Source organism: Watersipora subatra, chromosome 9 (genome assembly GCF_963576615.1).
Source record: "Watersipora subatra chromosome 9, tzWatSuba1.1, whole genome shotgun sequence".
NCBI lineage: Eukaryota > Metazoa > Bryozoa > Gymnolaemata > Cheilostomatida > Watersiporidae > Watersipora > Watersipora subatra.
Window position 1 is genome coordinate 34283830 of NC_088716.1, and position 16419 is coordinate 34300248.

Genomic DNA, 16419 nt, shown 5'->3' on the forward strand with positions numbered 1-16419 from the left:
ATATACATATGCTGACTTGAAAGTTTATAGTAAAATATATTATAACGCTACAAATTAATATTTGCTCTCGCTTGTGTATTTTACACGAACTTTTTTATGTGGAATGCTGACATGAGAGAAGTCGATCATCGTGTCTCTTCTCAACGTTCTGAAAATGTTTTCGGCAAACTAAATTTCGGTGTCTTTTTTACTTCGATGTGCGTTATGAGCACACCGACCGCCAAATTTTAACTCGGGCGAAACTTTTCTCAAAATCGTATGGTGAAATAAAATTCGTATAGCGAGGTGAAGATCTCACAATGTTTGACTTCGTAGGGTGAAAAAATCGTATATCAGGGTAATCGTATCTCGAGGGTGCACTGTATAGGAATTAATTGCGTACAAGCCGCATGTTAACTCACATGACCATTTGGATGTTTTTTGCTTTCTGCTATAGGTTGAGACGGATTTGTCTTTCCTTGGTGGAAAGCCTGTCCTCACAGTGCTTGAAGGCCAGTTAGGCAAGTATGAGCTGACAGCAGTGCCTAAGCGCAGAGGAAAGTTTACAGGCATCGTTGCATTTGTTGCGGGAAAGAATCCAGTGGTGTAAGTGCATAGCATACATAGTATAGTTGTAAGTACATAGCATACATAGTATAGGTGTAAGTACATAGCATACATAGTATAGGTGTCAGTACATAGCATACATAGTATAGGTGTAAGTACACTACATAGCATACATAGTATAGGTGTAAGTACATAACATACATAGTATAGGTGTAAGTACATAGCATACATAGTATAGGTGTAAGTACATAACATACATAGTATAGGTGTAAGTACATATCATATATAGTGTATGTGTAAGTACATAGCATACATAGTTTATGTGTAATTACATAGCATACATAGTATAGGTATAAGTACATAGCATACATAGTATAGGTATAAGTACATAGCATACATAGTATAGGTATAAGTACATAGCATACATAGTATAGGTATAAGTACATAACATACATAGTGTAGGTGTAAGTACATAGCATACATAGTATAGGTATAAGTACATAACATACATAGTGTAGGTGTAAGTACATAGCATACATAGTATAGGTATAAGTACATAGCATACATAGTATAGGTATAAGTACATAGCATACATAGTATAGGTGTAAGTACATAGCATACATAGTATAGGTATAAGTACATAACATACATAGTGTAGGTGTAAGTACATAGCATACATAGTATAGGTATAAGTACATAGCATACATAGTATAGGTATAAGTACATAGCATACATAGTATAGGTGTAAGTACATAGCATACATAGTATAGGTGTAAGTACATAGCATATATAGTGTATGTGTACAATGTACAATGTAATTACATAGCATACATAGTATAGTTGTAAGTACATAGCATACATAGTATAGGTGTAAGTACATAGCATACATAGTATAGGTGTCAGTACATAGCATACATAGTATAGGTGTAAGTACACTACATAGCATACATAGTATAGGTATAAGTACATAGCATACATAGTATAGGTATAAGTACATAGCATACATAGTATAGGTGTAAGTACATAGCATACATAGTATAGGTATAAGTACATAACATACATAGTGTAGGTGTAAGTACATAGCATACATAGTATAGGTATAAGTACATAGCATACATAGTATAGGTGTAAGTACATAGCATATATAGTGTATGTGTACAATGTACAATGTAATTACATAGCATACATAGTATAGTTGTAAGTACATAGCATACATAGTATAGGTGTCAGTACATAGCATACATAGTATAGGTGTAAGTACACTACTTAGCATACATAGTATAGGTATAAGTACATAGCATACATAGTATAGGTATAAGTACATAGCATACATAGTATAGGTGTAAGTACATAGCATACATAGTATAGGTATAAGTACATAACATACATAGTGTAGGTGTAAGTACATAGCATACATAGTATAGGTATAAGTACATAGCATACATAGTATAGGTATAAGTACATAGCATACATAGTATAGGTGTAAGTACATAGCATATATAGTTTATGTGTAATTACATAGCATACATAGTATAGGTATAAGTACATAGCATACATAGTATAGGTGTAAGTACATAGCATATATAGTGTATGTGTACAATGTACAATGTAATTACATAGCATACATAGTATAGTTGTAAGTACATAGCATACATAGTATAGGTGTAAGTACATAGCATACATAGTATAGGTGTCAGTACATAGCATACATAGTATAGGTGTAAGTACACTACATAGCATACATAGTATAGGTGTAAGTACATAACATACATAGTATAGGTGTAAGTACATAGCATACATAGTATAGGTGTAAGTACATAACATACATAGTATAGGTGTAAGTACATATCATATATAGTGTATGTGTAAGTACATAGCATACATAGTTTATGTGTAATTACATAGCATACATAGTATAGGTATAAGTACATAGCATACATAGTATAGGTATAAGTACATAGCATACATAGTATAGGTGTAAGTACATAGCATATATAGTGTATGTGTACAATGTACAATGTAATTACATAGCATACATAGTATAGGTGTAAGTACATAGCAAACATAGTATAGGTGTAAGGGAAGTCTAACATCATCTTTCTTATAAAAATCCGAAAGCGGTATGTTTCTTCAATGAAATAAGGGAAGTAGCTGGGATCAGCGCAGGTGCTAATAACTTAGCTACCTGTACAGCTATCTTTAACACCAAGGCTATATTTTACAGTTGTCATCATAGAATCTATTAAGCTAGTCGGCCTGTTAGATATTTACTACCATGCAAGATTATGTAGAGATACTAGGGCTATCAAAAGTATTGAGTTATTCAACACTACCTACCCGCAGTCAATACGACTCAGACGGGGATGAAGTTGTTGGGTCTGACAATGAAGATGATGAGTATAACGGGTACAAAGTTTGGTACAGCGTGACTAGCGACATAGCCCCTGCTCCTGCTGAGAGAAGCATCTGCATACGCTGTAACTGTCAGGTATGTTTGTCTATGATCGTACCATTTTTCAATTTATCGTCCAGTAGAATTACATTGACCTAACTCTGGGAAGCACTGTCAGAAAGAGGTTGGGCAGCCTTTGAAGTTTTTATTAGCTATAGATTGTAATTAAATGCAAAATGCAAAACTAGTTTAACTGTTAATATGTATACACTAATCTAATGCATGTACACTAATCTAATGCATATACACTAATCTAATACGTATTCACTAATCTAATGCATATACACTAATCTAATACGTATACACTAATCTAATGCATATACACTAATCTAATACGTATACACTAATCTAATGCATGTACACTAATCTAATACGTATACACTAATCTAATGCATATACACTACCCTAATACGTATACACTAATCTAATGCATATACACTACCCTAATACGTATACACTAATCTAATGCATATACACTAATCTAATGAGTATACATTAATCTAATGCATATACACTAATCTAATACGTATACATTAATCTAATGCAGGTACACTAATCTAGTGCTCACACACTATTCTAATGTGTATACACTAATCTAATGCATGCACACTAATCTAATATGTATACACTAATCTATTACATGTACACTAATCTAATGTGCATGCAGTTTAAACAAACTATTTTAGGTCTAAGGGAATAACCTACCATAAAATATGTTTTGTATTGGATGAATTCAGTACACAATGCTTGCACTTATGCTATACATACCATAAAATGCATGACTAGACCAGCATTGCTTGTTGGTGATCATGGAAGAGAAGTCGCACAAATTTGGTGTGTTTTTCCTTGGATTTAGTCTCCTTCCGCTTCTTGGATTTAATTGTTTCATATGAATGACAGGATATGGCCATTGAACTCTTTATTGTCGTGTTTAAATACTACTAGCTTTTCAAAAGAAAATGAGCCTGTGTTTACACCGACAATTATGTTCTAGAAAATACACACTGTTGTTGGTGAAATTTAGATAAAAGTTGGTTCACAAAGACCAGCATGCGCTTGCAAGGTTTTTTCTGTTGCTTTCTGGCATTTCATCGGTCTTCTTTCTGGCATCTGGATATGTAACTTGTATGCGTATTGGGTTGTCCTTCAACATTATTAGCCGGTAGACGCAAGTTGTCGCTCGCATGACCTCCAATAGTAATATTATCATCTGGTATATATTTGCCATATTGTAAAGCCAACTTTATGATTATATTAGCATTACGGCTTGTTCCTTCTTTATCATGCCTTTTTTGGGTATTTACAGTTGTTTTGCTCTCTTCCATTATGCTTTCTACCACTCTACCCATTTCTAGTCTTCTACGGAGCTACTTCGATGTCAGGCGTTTCTTTTAGCTGGTGTCTTCATGGTAACCAAGTGTAGATAGCCTCGAGGCTGCTGTCCTCCTGGGTTGCTACTAATGTATGCTGAGCTTCAATTTTTTTGATATCTGTTGAACCCACTCATTGATCTCTACTGAATGCATCACCATGTATCTTTAGTAGTTACTCTACTAGCTTTTTGTTATTTGTGTCCAAGCATTCTGTCAACTATTCTATATGTGGGGTCTAAATGTTTGCTGTCAATTACAGTCAAACATGGATAACTCGCCCACGGATAGCTCAAACACATGGTTAATTCGAACGGTTTCTTTGGTCCGTTCCCACGTAATGATAAATTGCTATAGATAACTCGAACTCAACACTGTTAATTCGAACTGTTTTTTGCCCAACGGCTACCGAAACGGTTGTTATTGCTTTAGAAAATCACTTTATTCAAAGCCATAGAGGTAAACCTCATCTTTTCGTAATTCATAAGCGTCGTTATTACCACCATCGGCAAAATATTTTTGTCAACGACTTTTCTAAAGGCTTGGTGAAATTTGATTTATACTGCTATACGATGAATAGCACGGGCTAGCCGGGTCACGCGCGCAAGGATTTTCGCCACGCACATGCAAAACAAAAATCGCATGTTGTTTTTGTTTTGAATGTGCGTGGCGAAAATCCTTGTGCGCGTGACCCGGCTAGCCCGTGATGAATAGTCTTCCGACGTTGATTCCGTGTTGAATCAACGTCGGAATGTTGAATGTTTAAAACGTCTTAAAATTTGTTGTAATTGTATACGTTGTCTTAGCTACAAAAAACTATTCATCGTTTGACCTAAACACAGAATACGTGTGTACATTCAATAAGTATTTATTAAAAAAGCGTGAGTGATATAGAATGTACCGTAAAACCTCGTAAAACTTCTTATTGAACTGCCTCGGAGTGTTGCTCTTAACGAATCCCAGGTAAAGTAAGGTAATCTTTGCATAAACCTCAAGAAAAAACGGCAAAATTGATCGTGGGTAAAACCCCCAAAAGAAAAAAATGTCTTTTCTTTTGAGCATTTCAACGATCAAGTTTTGCCGATGTCAATCTAAAAAACGTCCTGGCAATAACATCACCTCAAACAACAAACCAATCTCAGGTGATAGAAAAATCTCTATACTTTTTGATAAAAACGTTTTAAACTTTACATTAGAAGCATTTAATTTGAAACAAGCCATTTGTGCTTTTGATTTATATTATAGTTTGTATATGTACATGTATCTACTAATAAATAAGTAAATACATGGACTTGTGACAGTGCTCTGATAACTTGAACGCTCTGATAATTCCAACACTTTCGCTCAGTCTCGTGAAGTTTGAGTTATCCATGTTTGACTGTATCATGCTTCCTCTGCCAGTGCTATGCCTATTCTCATCATGATTAGTGCTTTTACTACACCTTGCCTTTGGAGTGTTTTTATCAATCTGATAGAGTTCCATGTTCTCCCACCGATCTTCACTGCATAAACGGCTAGTACTGTCGCTTAAGTAAGGCACACTCCAACCTGAATTAGTTGTTCATCATGATCGCAGCGTAGCACTGTTTCTGTCTGTACTGTTTAAATAAGTCCAGCCCTAGCAGGTTATACCGATTCATTTCTGCTAGCTGGAGCTGCTGTCATGCGACTTGGTTTCTAATGGGCATCTCAATGTCTCCTACTTCATGAATTGTTACGGTGCTGCCATCTGCAAGTTTTCTCCTATTAGCCATAGCCTTCATTACATGGTTACATTTCTCTGCAAGCTCTCCAAAGCACTGACTGGTTCCCAAGACATCACTGAATGTGAGCATTCTGCATCTATTCTCATCACATTTTTCACATAGAGTGCATCACAGAGTGCATCATAAAGTGCATCATAGAGTGCACCATAGAGTGCAGCATAGAGTGCAGCATAAAGTGCATCATAGAGTGTATCATAGAGTGCACCATAGAGTGCAGCATAGAGTGCATCATAAAGTGCATCATAGAGTGCACCATAGAGTGTATCATCGAGTGTATCATTACTCACTGCAGCCATTCCTACTTTTATCTTTTTCTCTTTCTTTCTTGCAACTACTTGCTCTTCTTTCACGGAGAGTTCACTTTATTCTCCACTACTTCTTCATCTTTACTCAGTTCGTGGTTAGCTGGTTCAGAGTGACCAGCGTCTGAGTCTGCCTGCGCATGACCTGATGGCGTAGAGTAGTAAGTATAGCGATCCTTGGTATCGCTACTGCATTCCTGTTGGTATGTCTGCATCCTCACTCTGTAGCTCAGGCTGTAGAAGGGTCATGGGCGTCGCTACGCTAGTTACATTTAGTATATTTGATGAAATGGTCTGTTTTTGCTACGCTACAATACAAGATAAATCTATTAATTGAAAACCTTTACAGAAAAGAGCGGTAGTGGAGATGGGAGTGAAGAACCCTACAGAGAATGACATAAAATTGGAAGTAGACATACACGGGATGGGCCTCTCTGGAGAGAAGGATATTCTCGTGCCAGCCAAAGGTATGTATGGAGGGACTGGCCTCATTTAGAAATCAAGCACCTTACAGAGACTGACATAAAATTGGAGGTAGACCATAGATATATATACCTATATATAACCTATATATAGATATATAGGTTTATATATTTATGAGGTAGACATATATAGAATGGGTCTCTCTGGGGTGAAGGATAATGTTTAGAAGCTCTCTGTCAAGTGTACATCACTTAGCTATCCTTATACATTGCTTGTTGGTTATACCTGATGATCCTGCCAGAAATCTTTAAGCTGATCAAAGTTTTGTTCTATGGAGCATTTTAACTAAAGCTTACCTTTCAGCAGTTGTGACTCTTTCATTGTGTCAGCTCTCTTAACAGATGTCTCAACGTATTTATGTCAACAAAAAACAAACATTTGTATTACTAGAAATTCCTCTGTCATACAGCCCACGACCTGATAATGGAATAAGTGATAACAGAAAAAAGAAATGGCAGTGCTGGTTGTTAAAAAGTAGTTGTCAGCAGGAATTGGTAGAGTGTAGTGTAAATGAAAGTTGTTCGAGATGACATAAAATAAATTTGAGGGAGCACGACTTCAAAAAAGTGCAAATAACAGTTTCAACAAATATAGAAAAGTTAGATAAGTTCAGCATTTGGTGTAGATGGTTGCTGTGAGGACCTATTTATCCTATTTATCCTTCTATTGCACTGTAATAATTGAGAGACACGTGGACGGCCACTGCGTCGGCCGCGACATGGTGTTCTAGGAAGTTGTATGTCCATAGTAGTTGTCAAGTTGTTTTGAAATTAAATTCAAAAAGTCAATTTTGCAAAACAAAAGGTTGTAAAAAAATCACACATAATCTACTACTATCTCCAAACTATGTTTTACAACAATAAATCACACCTAATCACACAAAAAATCACACCTAATCTACTACTATCTCAAACCTATGTTTTACAGCAATAAAATAAATATTAATTAAAGCTGTAGGTCTAACCTACTGTAATGTATGTAATTTAACAACAACAATAAGGAAATATGTTTATTATAACTCTGAAATGCGAAGTTGGAAGTAAAATGGCAAGCTACTGTGTACTATACACAGTTTGAAAGTTGGTTGTGTTGAATGTAGAATGGTTTTGATAGCGATCTTTAACAGAAAGCAAGTATGAGCGTTCACGCGTCTGGAAGTTGCAGCAAAATAAACTGCAGCAAAATAAAAAAATGTTCTCGTCATAAAGGGGCATTGTAGTTCGGCCCTAGCTTGTACATAAAATGTAAAGAGTTTCGGCTAACGTTTTAAATAATTTAATGAAATCTTCGGTGAGTGGACAAAAAAACATAGGCTGATAAACTGTGTACCTCAATTTCGTGCCTGTAAATCGGTCTGCGCCTCAAACGGTCTACGTTTATTACAGAAACCTTCGGATAAATTCGATTACAAGTAAACAATGCACTGACTTTGTGAAACAATGCCATAGACTGGTGAAATGAGCACAGTTTTCTCGTGAAATACGTACTGCTAAATAGTTCTACTATTTGTCGCAGGGCTTTATTGACGTATCGTAGGCCGGTCTTAACTTTTATTAAACCAAGCTTTTCAAGCGTTTTGTGGTGATTTTGGGCCAAATTAATCTGTCTATTTGTGGATAATCCGATCAGATGGGTAAGTTTTAAGATATTGTCGACAATTTACAAAGACTTAGTAACATATTTAAATAGGCTTATATGTGTTTTGTATCGTTATTATACTTTAACGACTCTACAAAACGATGGTTAAATTTGTTGATGAGATTTCGAAACAAGGGTTTGCGACGTTTTTGATGAATAGTTTTCGTAAGTTGTGTGCGCATGCATTTATCATAAAAACTCTCAAACTTTGCTCCGCTCGCTTGGTCGTTGGATTACCTTTGTATTACTAATGATGCTATATTGATATTTATATTACTATTATAATAATATCACTATTATATTTATATTACTGTTGTATTAATATTGCTATTGCATTACTACTATATTGCTGTTAGAATGACGCTGAAATAAACAACTGGGAACAATATTTCTACATGGCTTCTATCACTAATGCTGAGATCATCAGCTATTGTTCCTGAAGGAGCCTCGTTCTCATCTTTACACTCTATAATAATACTCGCAGGAAGTGCTGCCTATGAACTAGTCTTCTTTTCTACCTGCATCGGGGAGACCAAAGGAAGTATAATATTCTACCATGATGCGACGGGAGAGTTCTGGTACGAGATTGATCTGATTGCTGAAAATCCTGCCATCACAGATCTTCCAGAGATGTCCTGTGAGCTTGGAAGGTAAATAGGCTGGGAGGTCAATTAGTGTGTGTCTAGAGGTATACTCTGTCCGCTGAACATGTGTGTGTAGTAGCGAGTTGTTATTGCTAGCCACCAAGTTCATCAAACTGATAAAGTTGTATCTTGAACAGGTGGACTCAGCAGATGATATCACTGACCAATCCGACGTCACAAACACTAGAATTTGTGCCGACAATGTCTAATGCCAACAACTTCTCACTAGAACTTGATGACCAGAGGCCCATAGTGATCAAGGCTGAGGCAACTCTCAAAGTTCTTCTCAACTTCATGCTCACATCTCTTGGCCAAGCTGACCACAAGGCAAAGATTACATTCAACAGTGAAGAGGTTAGAGGATATTTTACCCAAACCAGTATTGATGTTTATATTTTCAGGAATTGGAAGATTTTGGAATATTTGTGAAATCTGAGGAAAATTTTTGGTCTCTGTGTTTTGGTCTATCCATTTTGTCTTTTCATATCATCTAGTTTGGAGAATGGGTCTTCACAGCTTCAGGCAAAGGAACCCTGCCCCAACCACAAGAGCCAGTTAGTCTGAGTTCACCAGCTGGAGCAAACAGTACAGTAATCATACCTTTCAGGAACCCCCTTGACACAACCATCAGCGTTGATGTTGTGCTTACTGGTAAGCATTTATTTTATTCATCGTCTGCTATTCTGGTTTACCACCAGGATGTTCAGCCGCACAAACAGATTGAGTCAGAACACTTTCTTGTCGCTTTCTAATTTTAGTTTATGTTCAAACGCTCTCACCACACATAAACACTGCGCCTGACTTGTTAATCACTATGTTTCCATGATGCGCAGCGCTTCGATGCAGCCCCCTCCTAAGTCGAGAGGGTTGTACATTTACATGCTGCGCAGTGGTTTTCAGCAAATTAGCCAGAGAAGAAAAATTGTATAATTCGAATCACCGGATGGAGAGATAAAATCGATCATGGATACCGAACGTCAGAAACAGTCTTTTTATGTTTCTGTCGTCATTATATTTTTATTTACAATACACGTTCACAAGGTTTTACAAACCTTAACACAATTTTTACAAAGTAATATATTTGAATAAGTATTTTTAAGTAATATATTATTTAAATGTTACTTTAGGACTTGCCGCCTATTTTTCGAAGTGTTGGCATCGATAACAAAATCTAGGAAAGTAATCACCTAAATAAATATTAGAACCATAATTAAATTTAAGTGAAAGAAGATCGGAAGAATAGAAAAAGACAAGATAAGCGGGATAACTTTTGTACTAGTTTATGGCCCTCGATAAATCTGCCTCCACAGCAAGCGAGCTATGCGCAGCCACTGCGCAATGCGATTTCCATGCTGCGAATTTGCACTGGCTTCGCACTGATCAGTGCGCAATGATTTCAGTGCGAAGACGCGGTTTCCATGATTCAAAGAGAGCGCAACTCCGAAGTACTGTGCATCATGGAAACAGTGATTGATAACAAAACATATAATTTTATGGTAAACTTTGACTTGCGATCAATCACTTTACAAACAAACTTTTGAAATATGATGTCAATTGATACAAGTACGTGTGTTCGACACAAAACTTAAAGGAGTATATATAGTATGCGTCATTGGAAGTTTTTCAAAACACTGCAGTAAATCAGTTCACATGTAAACAGTTTGCCTTTATATAACGTGGTTTAGCAGAGCTTCAATGATATTGACATAATATAATAGTTTTAACATAATACAATAATATTGACAGAATACAATAATATTAACATAACATATAAACAGCATTGATTGTCTTAAAATAGACTGGAAGAAGCCTAGTGATAGCGTAATTAGGGAAAGCAGCTGATTTTCTTAGAATATAAGCTTATAGTAAAATAATCTTACACTGTCTGGGAGTCATTGTGAGAAAACAGGTGAAGAAAGGAAAGCGAGGAACTGGAGACGTGACAAATAATCAAAGATATACCGAACCAGAAATATATAGAATATGCTAATTTATAAGAGAGAGAGAGATGATTAGCTCCGTATTTTTACTGTCACTCTTACAGATGCCCCATCCACCTCTTTTCGCTTGCTTTCCAATTGAAGGCAAAGTCATTACAAAAACATTTTTTTTGCGGATTATTACTTTATTAATTCAGTTTCTGATATACAGCTAATTCTTTTTTAATTTAGTTTTTGACTTAGTTTTAAACAATCCATTATTTAGCTATTATATAATACTAGATGAATGTTTGGCATTGCACGGGTAATAAAATAATTACCTAATGATTTTGAGTACCTTAAACTAGTAACTTGAGCTAGTCTAAATATTTACTATAGTAACAGCCATGTCAGCAGCCAGGTTAATAATCGTTATGTGTTATGATCTCTCACGAAGTCATGATCTTCAAGCGTGCTAGTTGTAACCAATGGTTTTTTCCAAGCACTTTAACCATGCATAGTTTGACCGATGTATTGCATATGACCACAATTATTCCATTGTATAGCAATGTATCCGCATGGCCTAGTGGATAGAAGGCTGGATTCTCCAAGTTCAAATTCAGTGCGCAGTAGATTTTTTGTTCTCGAAGCTCTGTCGTTATCACTGGACATACAGACAACAAACGACCAATTACAAACAGTGACATTAATATATGTATATAAATTACTCTACTGAAGTATTTACCATTACTTTTTGGGTCGTGGAAGGAATTAAAGGAAATACACTGTATTTCTCATATGAGAAATACGGCGTATTCATATGAAAAATACAGTGTATTCATATGAGAAATACTGCGTATTCATATGAGAAATACTGCGTATTCATATGAGAAATACAGTGTGTTCATATGAGAAATACTGCATATTCATATGAGAAATACTGCATATTCATATGAGAAATACATTGTATTCATATGAGAAATACAGTGTATTCATATGAGAAATACAGTGTGTTTATATAAGAAATACAGTGTATCCATATGAGAAGTACAGTGTGTTCATATAAAAAAAATGCTGTGTATTCATATAAGGTTCTTGCTTCAATACTTCAAAGGAAATCATCAAATAATTGCTATGATGATTTTAATCTAGAATTCAAATGTTTGGACTAGCTTAACATGTTTTGATTTAGCTGTATTTTATTAACCTGACAATTATCCAATGCATATAATCATTTCAGAACAATCTGTAGTCAGGGATCCAGGTAAAATGATTTAGTATCTATTATAGAAATATTTATATTTCCTGTTGCATTTATTTTGTTTTAGCAGCACTCACATACTGTCTTTCGCACGCATGCACATCTCTACCACATTTAAATCAATCATCTCCCTTTCTCACCCTATGAGTTGAGAGAATTTTAAGTCTTGGTTAATTTTAAAGCACTGCAGGTAGACTGTTGTTTGCTTTAAAGCACCGCAGGTAGACTGTTGCTTGTTTTAAAGCACTGCATGTAGACTGTTGCTTGATTTCTGTCCGAGCTGATGCAAATATAAACCGGTACAGTTTAGGTTACTGATACGTAATTTAAGTAATTGTTATAATTTATGCTTTTGTTTAGGTGGTTGGAATAATAACCCTACTGTTACTCAGTTTAAGGCTACCTTTCGCAAACTTATGAGCAAATGTGGTGCAGAATCAGATGCTATTAAGACAGGTAACGTTATTGCTCAAAACGAAATTCTCATCGTACAGGCTACTCCAGAAGTTGATCAGTTTGTGGAACTCAATGATTTCAGATGTCAAATTTCTGTTATAGGTAACAGTATAGTATATATAGCTGGCTACATTGTGCAAAAGCTAACTGAAGTGCTGTCGTGACATTGGCCGTCAGTCGCTGGTTACCACTAAGTCAAGTATCCAGTACCGACATCTCTATACTCTACTCAAGCTACAAAACAATGGAGGATTGGTGCGTCCATCAGACGATGTCATCAGGATCCTGCTAGTTGCAAATCAATACTTCGTATTAATGCAAAGCCAGATCCACTCCATTGTGTGGTGTATTTTATCAGTAGTGTAAGATCTAGTGCTTTGGTGATCTAGATGCTTTGGGAAACACCTTACGGATACGGCAGATGGCATATCCAACCACTGCATCATTGATGAAAAACCTTATTCAGTCGTTTTATGATCTCCGACAGCATCATTATGCTAAAATCCTACACTCAAACTGCAAGGTGCATCTTTATGGCATACAATACTGAAGTAGTACTTTTTAAAGGCCAGTAACGATGTAATCACTGTAATATTCATCTGCAGTTGTTGTGCTGTTCTTCCTAATCTGATTTAGTTCTAAGAAACTCTGATACACCTTGGCTCAATATCCAGTGCTATACAAATCTCCTTTTACACAGTTTCTGTAACGTGTATGTATAAGTTTAATCATCTGATTACACTAATTCCTGCATTTCCTTGTTTGCGTTATTTTGATTATCCTCTATTAGAACTGTTTTTAATTTCCGTTTAGTTGTTGCAGTAGTTCATTCCATCTTTTACAGATACTGTATTATACATATCATACATTCATAAGCTATTATTATCACTTAAATCTTGAAAACAGTTTCTGGTTTGGCAGCATACCTATGTGTTGTTTTTATCGAAATACTTGATGTGCTAAGTTTTTCCATATGCATATGTGATATAAATTTTACTATAATGAAACAGTTATTTGCCTGAATAAATCATTTGCTGGGTTTATGCATCTATAATACAACAGTTTGTACGAATAACATGGTCCACGAAAATCTATTTTACATCTACTTATCATTTGATATATCCCACTCCATATGTTATAAATAGGTTTTCTTCTATCAGGGCACTCCAGACGTTGTGTAGGAGGAGTTTTCATTAACACCCAATTGGACAATAACTATTCAACAGGTACATTTCTGTCATTTTTCACCGTTTGTTTACAAACGTAACTAGCATCCGATTAGCTCTCCAATATGGCACATACGTTACGTATCATTATCAACGTAAAAGTTACGTGATTGCCATTCCAGGGGTTTTAAGTTCAATGGTACAGAGAAAGGCAAAAAATTCAGGCGTTTGAGCTAAACAAGCCGTAGACAATAAAAGCAAATCTTACTTGAGTTGGATTTACTTACTGCAGATTTATTCTTACGCCGTAGTTTTGTTTGTTCCAGAAAAATGCTTGTTTTTGTAAACATGATTCCCTCCAGTGTTTGTGTTTTTCCTCAATTATAATATATGCTTTGATATTTGATAAACATAGCGGTTTATGCTAGACGATTAGCAGCTGTGCTACAGCAAAGAGAACAGTTAAAGAAACACACAATTATAAGCACTACACAATCTCTATTGACATGAATAATGTGCAAAATATTTCTAATGCGCTGGAGAACACGAGATTAAGCAAACGCTGATAGCTACTTTAACCATGTAAGTGTAGTGTACATTGCTTCTCCGATCGTGTGTTGATCTCGCCTAATCATCAGTCACTTCAAGGTGAAGGTCAAACTGTTGATCGAGGCCGAGGTATGAATCACTCAAGACGTAGAGGGTGAATATGTGCCTACCTACATGCAAAAACCACAGATTTCTAGTTACATTTTGTCAGCTTTTGAAAGTTATAGGGAAAGTCACCAGCATGCGTAAATAGCCATTTAAACTATTGATCAACGAAAAGAAAAGGAGGTGATGAAGATCCTCGTAAATATGGCGAGGTGTGTATAGACTTTAAAACCAAGGCTTGTGTTTATTAGGTAGTTCAACTTCTGGGTGATGTTACGTGATTCCTAAAGAATTCGCAAGCAGCTTGTTTATAGATAAGACTCACCTGCCATATAAGGCGTGACAATAGAAAGAGACACAGAGGTCTGTCCTCTAACAAAACCAACCCTTTTCAGGGCCCACAACTCTCCACTCTCAACATGGCCAATGACAATGACCCAGCCTTCATCCTTTGGCTTTGGCCAAGCTCGAGAAAGAGCTTTTGTTTCGCTAGGAGACCTCTGTAAATACAACGAGTTAAACTGGTTTAAATTGTTAACATAAATTTGGGACACCCCGCCATTTTATTGTAACTAAGAAAATCAAAAAACTAAAACGAAGTTGGGTTCCATAATTTCACCTTAAACTTGTTGGTGCGTCTTAGATTTACAACGACTGTATATTCCTGGTCCTTGCTAACTTGCAACCATTTTTCCTCACTCCTAACTTTAGCATCAATTTTAACAGCATGCTCCACATCAGCATCACCTGCTACTTCCCCTACTCCCCTTAGGCTCACTGATACAGCAATCCGTGGCATGAGCCTGACATGTTCCACCACCTTAAAACAGAACAACGATACTTTACAACGTTCATAGACATTACTGTCACCATTTCTCAATGCTTCACTTCTAATGAACATGTACTTTCAGCAGCTGTAAAATGGCAGAGGGATTGGTTCTCGCTAAGGCAAGCAAAAGCTTTGGGTGAGTTTTCACACAAACCAAAACTACTAAGTATCGGGGCAGGTCGGTCGATTCTAACTAGGCAAAACACCATATTACAGAGCATCGCAGATATTGGAATAGAAAACATAAGGTCAACGTCTTGCAATTCTTTCACCAAGAATATTCAGAAACATAAACAGATGGAAGATTATTCAATTCCATGGAGCATAGGGTAGCAGATGAGGTTGAAGGATTTCATAGGGTAGTAGATGAGGTTGAAGGATTTCATAGGGTAGTAGATGAGGTTGAAGGATTTCAGAGTAGTAGATGAGATTGGAGGATTTCATAGGGTAGTAGATGAGATTGAAGGATTTCATAGGGTAGTAGATGAGGTTGAAGGATTTCATAGGGTAGTAGATGAGATTGAAGGATTTCATAGGGTAGCAGATGAGATTGAAGGAATTCATAGGGTAGTAGATGAGATTGAAGGATTTCATAGGGTAGCAGATGAGATTGAAGGAATTCATAGGGTAGTAGATGAGATTGAAGGATTTCATAGGGTAGTAGATGAGATTGAAGGATTTCATAGGGTAGTAGATGAGGTTGAAGGATTTCATAGGGTAGTAGATGAGGTTGGAGGATTTCATAGGGTAGTAGATGAGATTGAAGGATTTCATAGGGTAGTAGATGAGATTGAAGGATTTCATAGGGTAGCAGATGAGATTGAAGGATTTCATAGGGTAGTAGATGAGGTTGAAGGATTTCATAGGGTAGTAGATGAGATTGAAGGATTTCATAGGGTAGTAGATGAAGGTGAAGGATTTCATAGGGTAGTA

At 36.2% G+C, this 16419-nt stretch overlaps 2 protein-coding genes across 7 annotated transcripts in view; one reads left to right on the forward strand and one right to left on the reverse strand.

Moving 5' to 3' along the window:
- LOC137403569 (cilia- and flagella-associated protein 47-like) overlaps positions 1-13912 on the forward strand; it is a 36051-nt gene extending 22139 nt beyond the window's left edge. For 4 of the 6 annotated variants that reach the window (XM_068089525.1, XM_068089528.1, XM_068089527.1 and 1 more), the window contains 8 exons: positions 437-585; positions 2890-3034; positions 6786-6903; positions 9042-9207; positions 9339-9555; positions 9696-9852; positions 12742-12837; positions 12940-13912. In XM_068089525.1, coding sequence (XP_067945626.1) covers positions 437-585; positions 2890-3034; positions 6786-6903; positions 9042-9207; positions 9339-9555; positions 9696-9852; positions 12742-12837; positions 12940-13001 — 1110 coding nt within the window. In that variant the 3' untranslated portion in view covers positions 13002-13912. Of the gene's footprint in view, positions 1-436; positions 586-2889; positions 3035-6785; positions 6904-9041; positions 9208-9338; positions 9556-9695; positions 9853-12360; positions 12385-12741; positions 12838-12939 lie in introns of all 6 variants that reach the window. The other 2 variants (XM_068089529.1, XM_068089531.1) reach the window with 2 other exon arrangements.
- Positions 13913-14368: 456 nt separating this feature from the next.
- LOC137405400 (activating signal cointegrator 1 complex subunit 3-like) overlaps positions 14369-16419 on the reverse strand; it is a 242727-nt gene continuing 240676 nt past the window's right edge. Inside the window, exons 34-36 of the mRNA XM_068091649.1 lie at positions 15277-15477; positions 14983-15157; positions 14369-14722 (exon numbers count right to left, since the gene is read on the reverse strand). Of these exons, the coding sequence (XP_067947750.1) occupies positions 14631-14722; positions 14983-15157; positions 15277-15477 (468 nt within the window). The 3' untranslated portion in view covers positions 14369-14630. The remainder of the gene's footprint in view (positions 14723-14982; positions 15158-15276; positions 15478-16419) is intronic.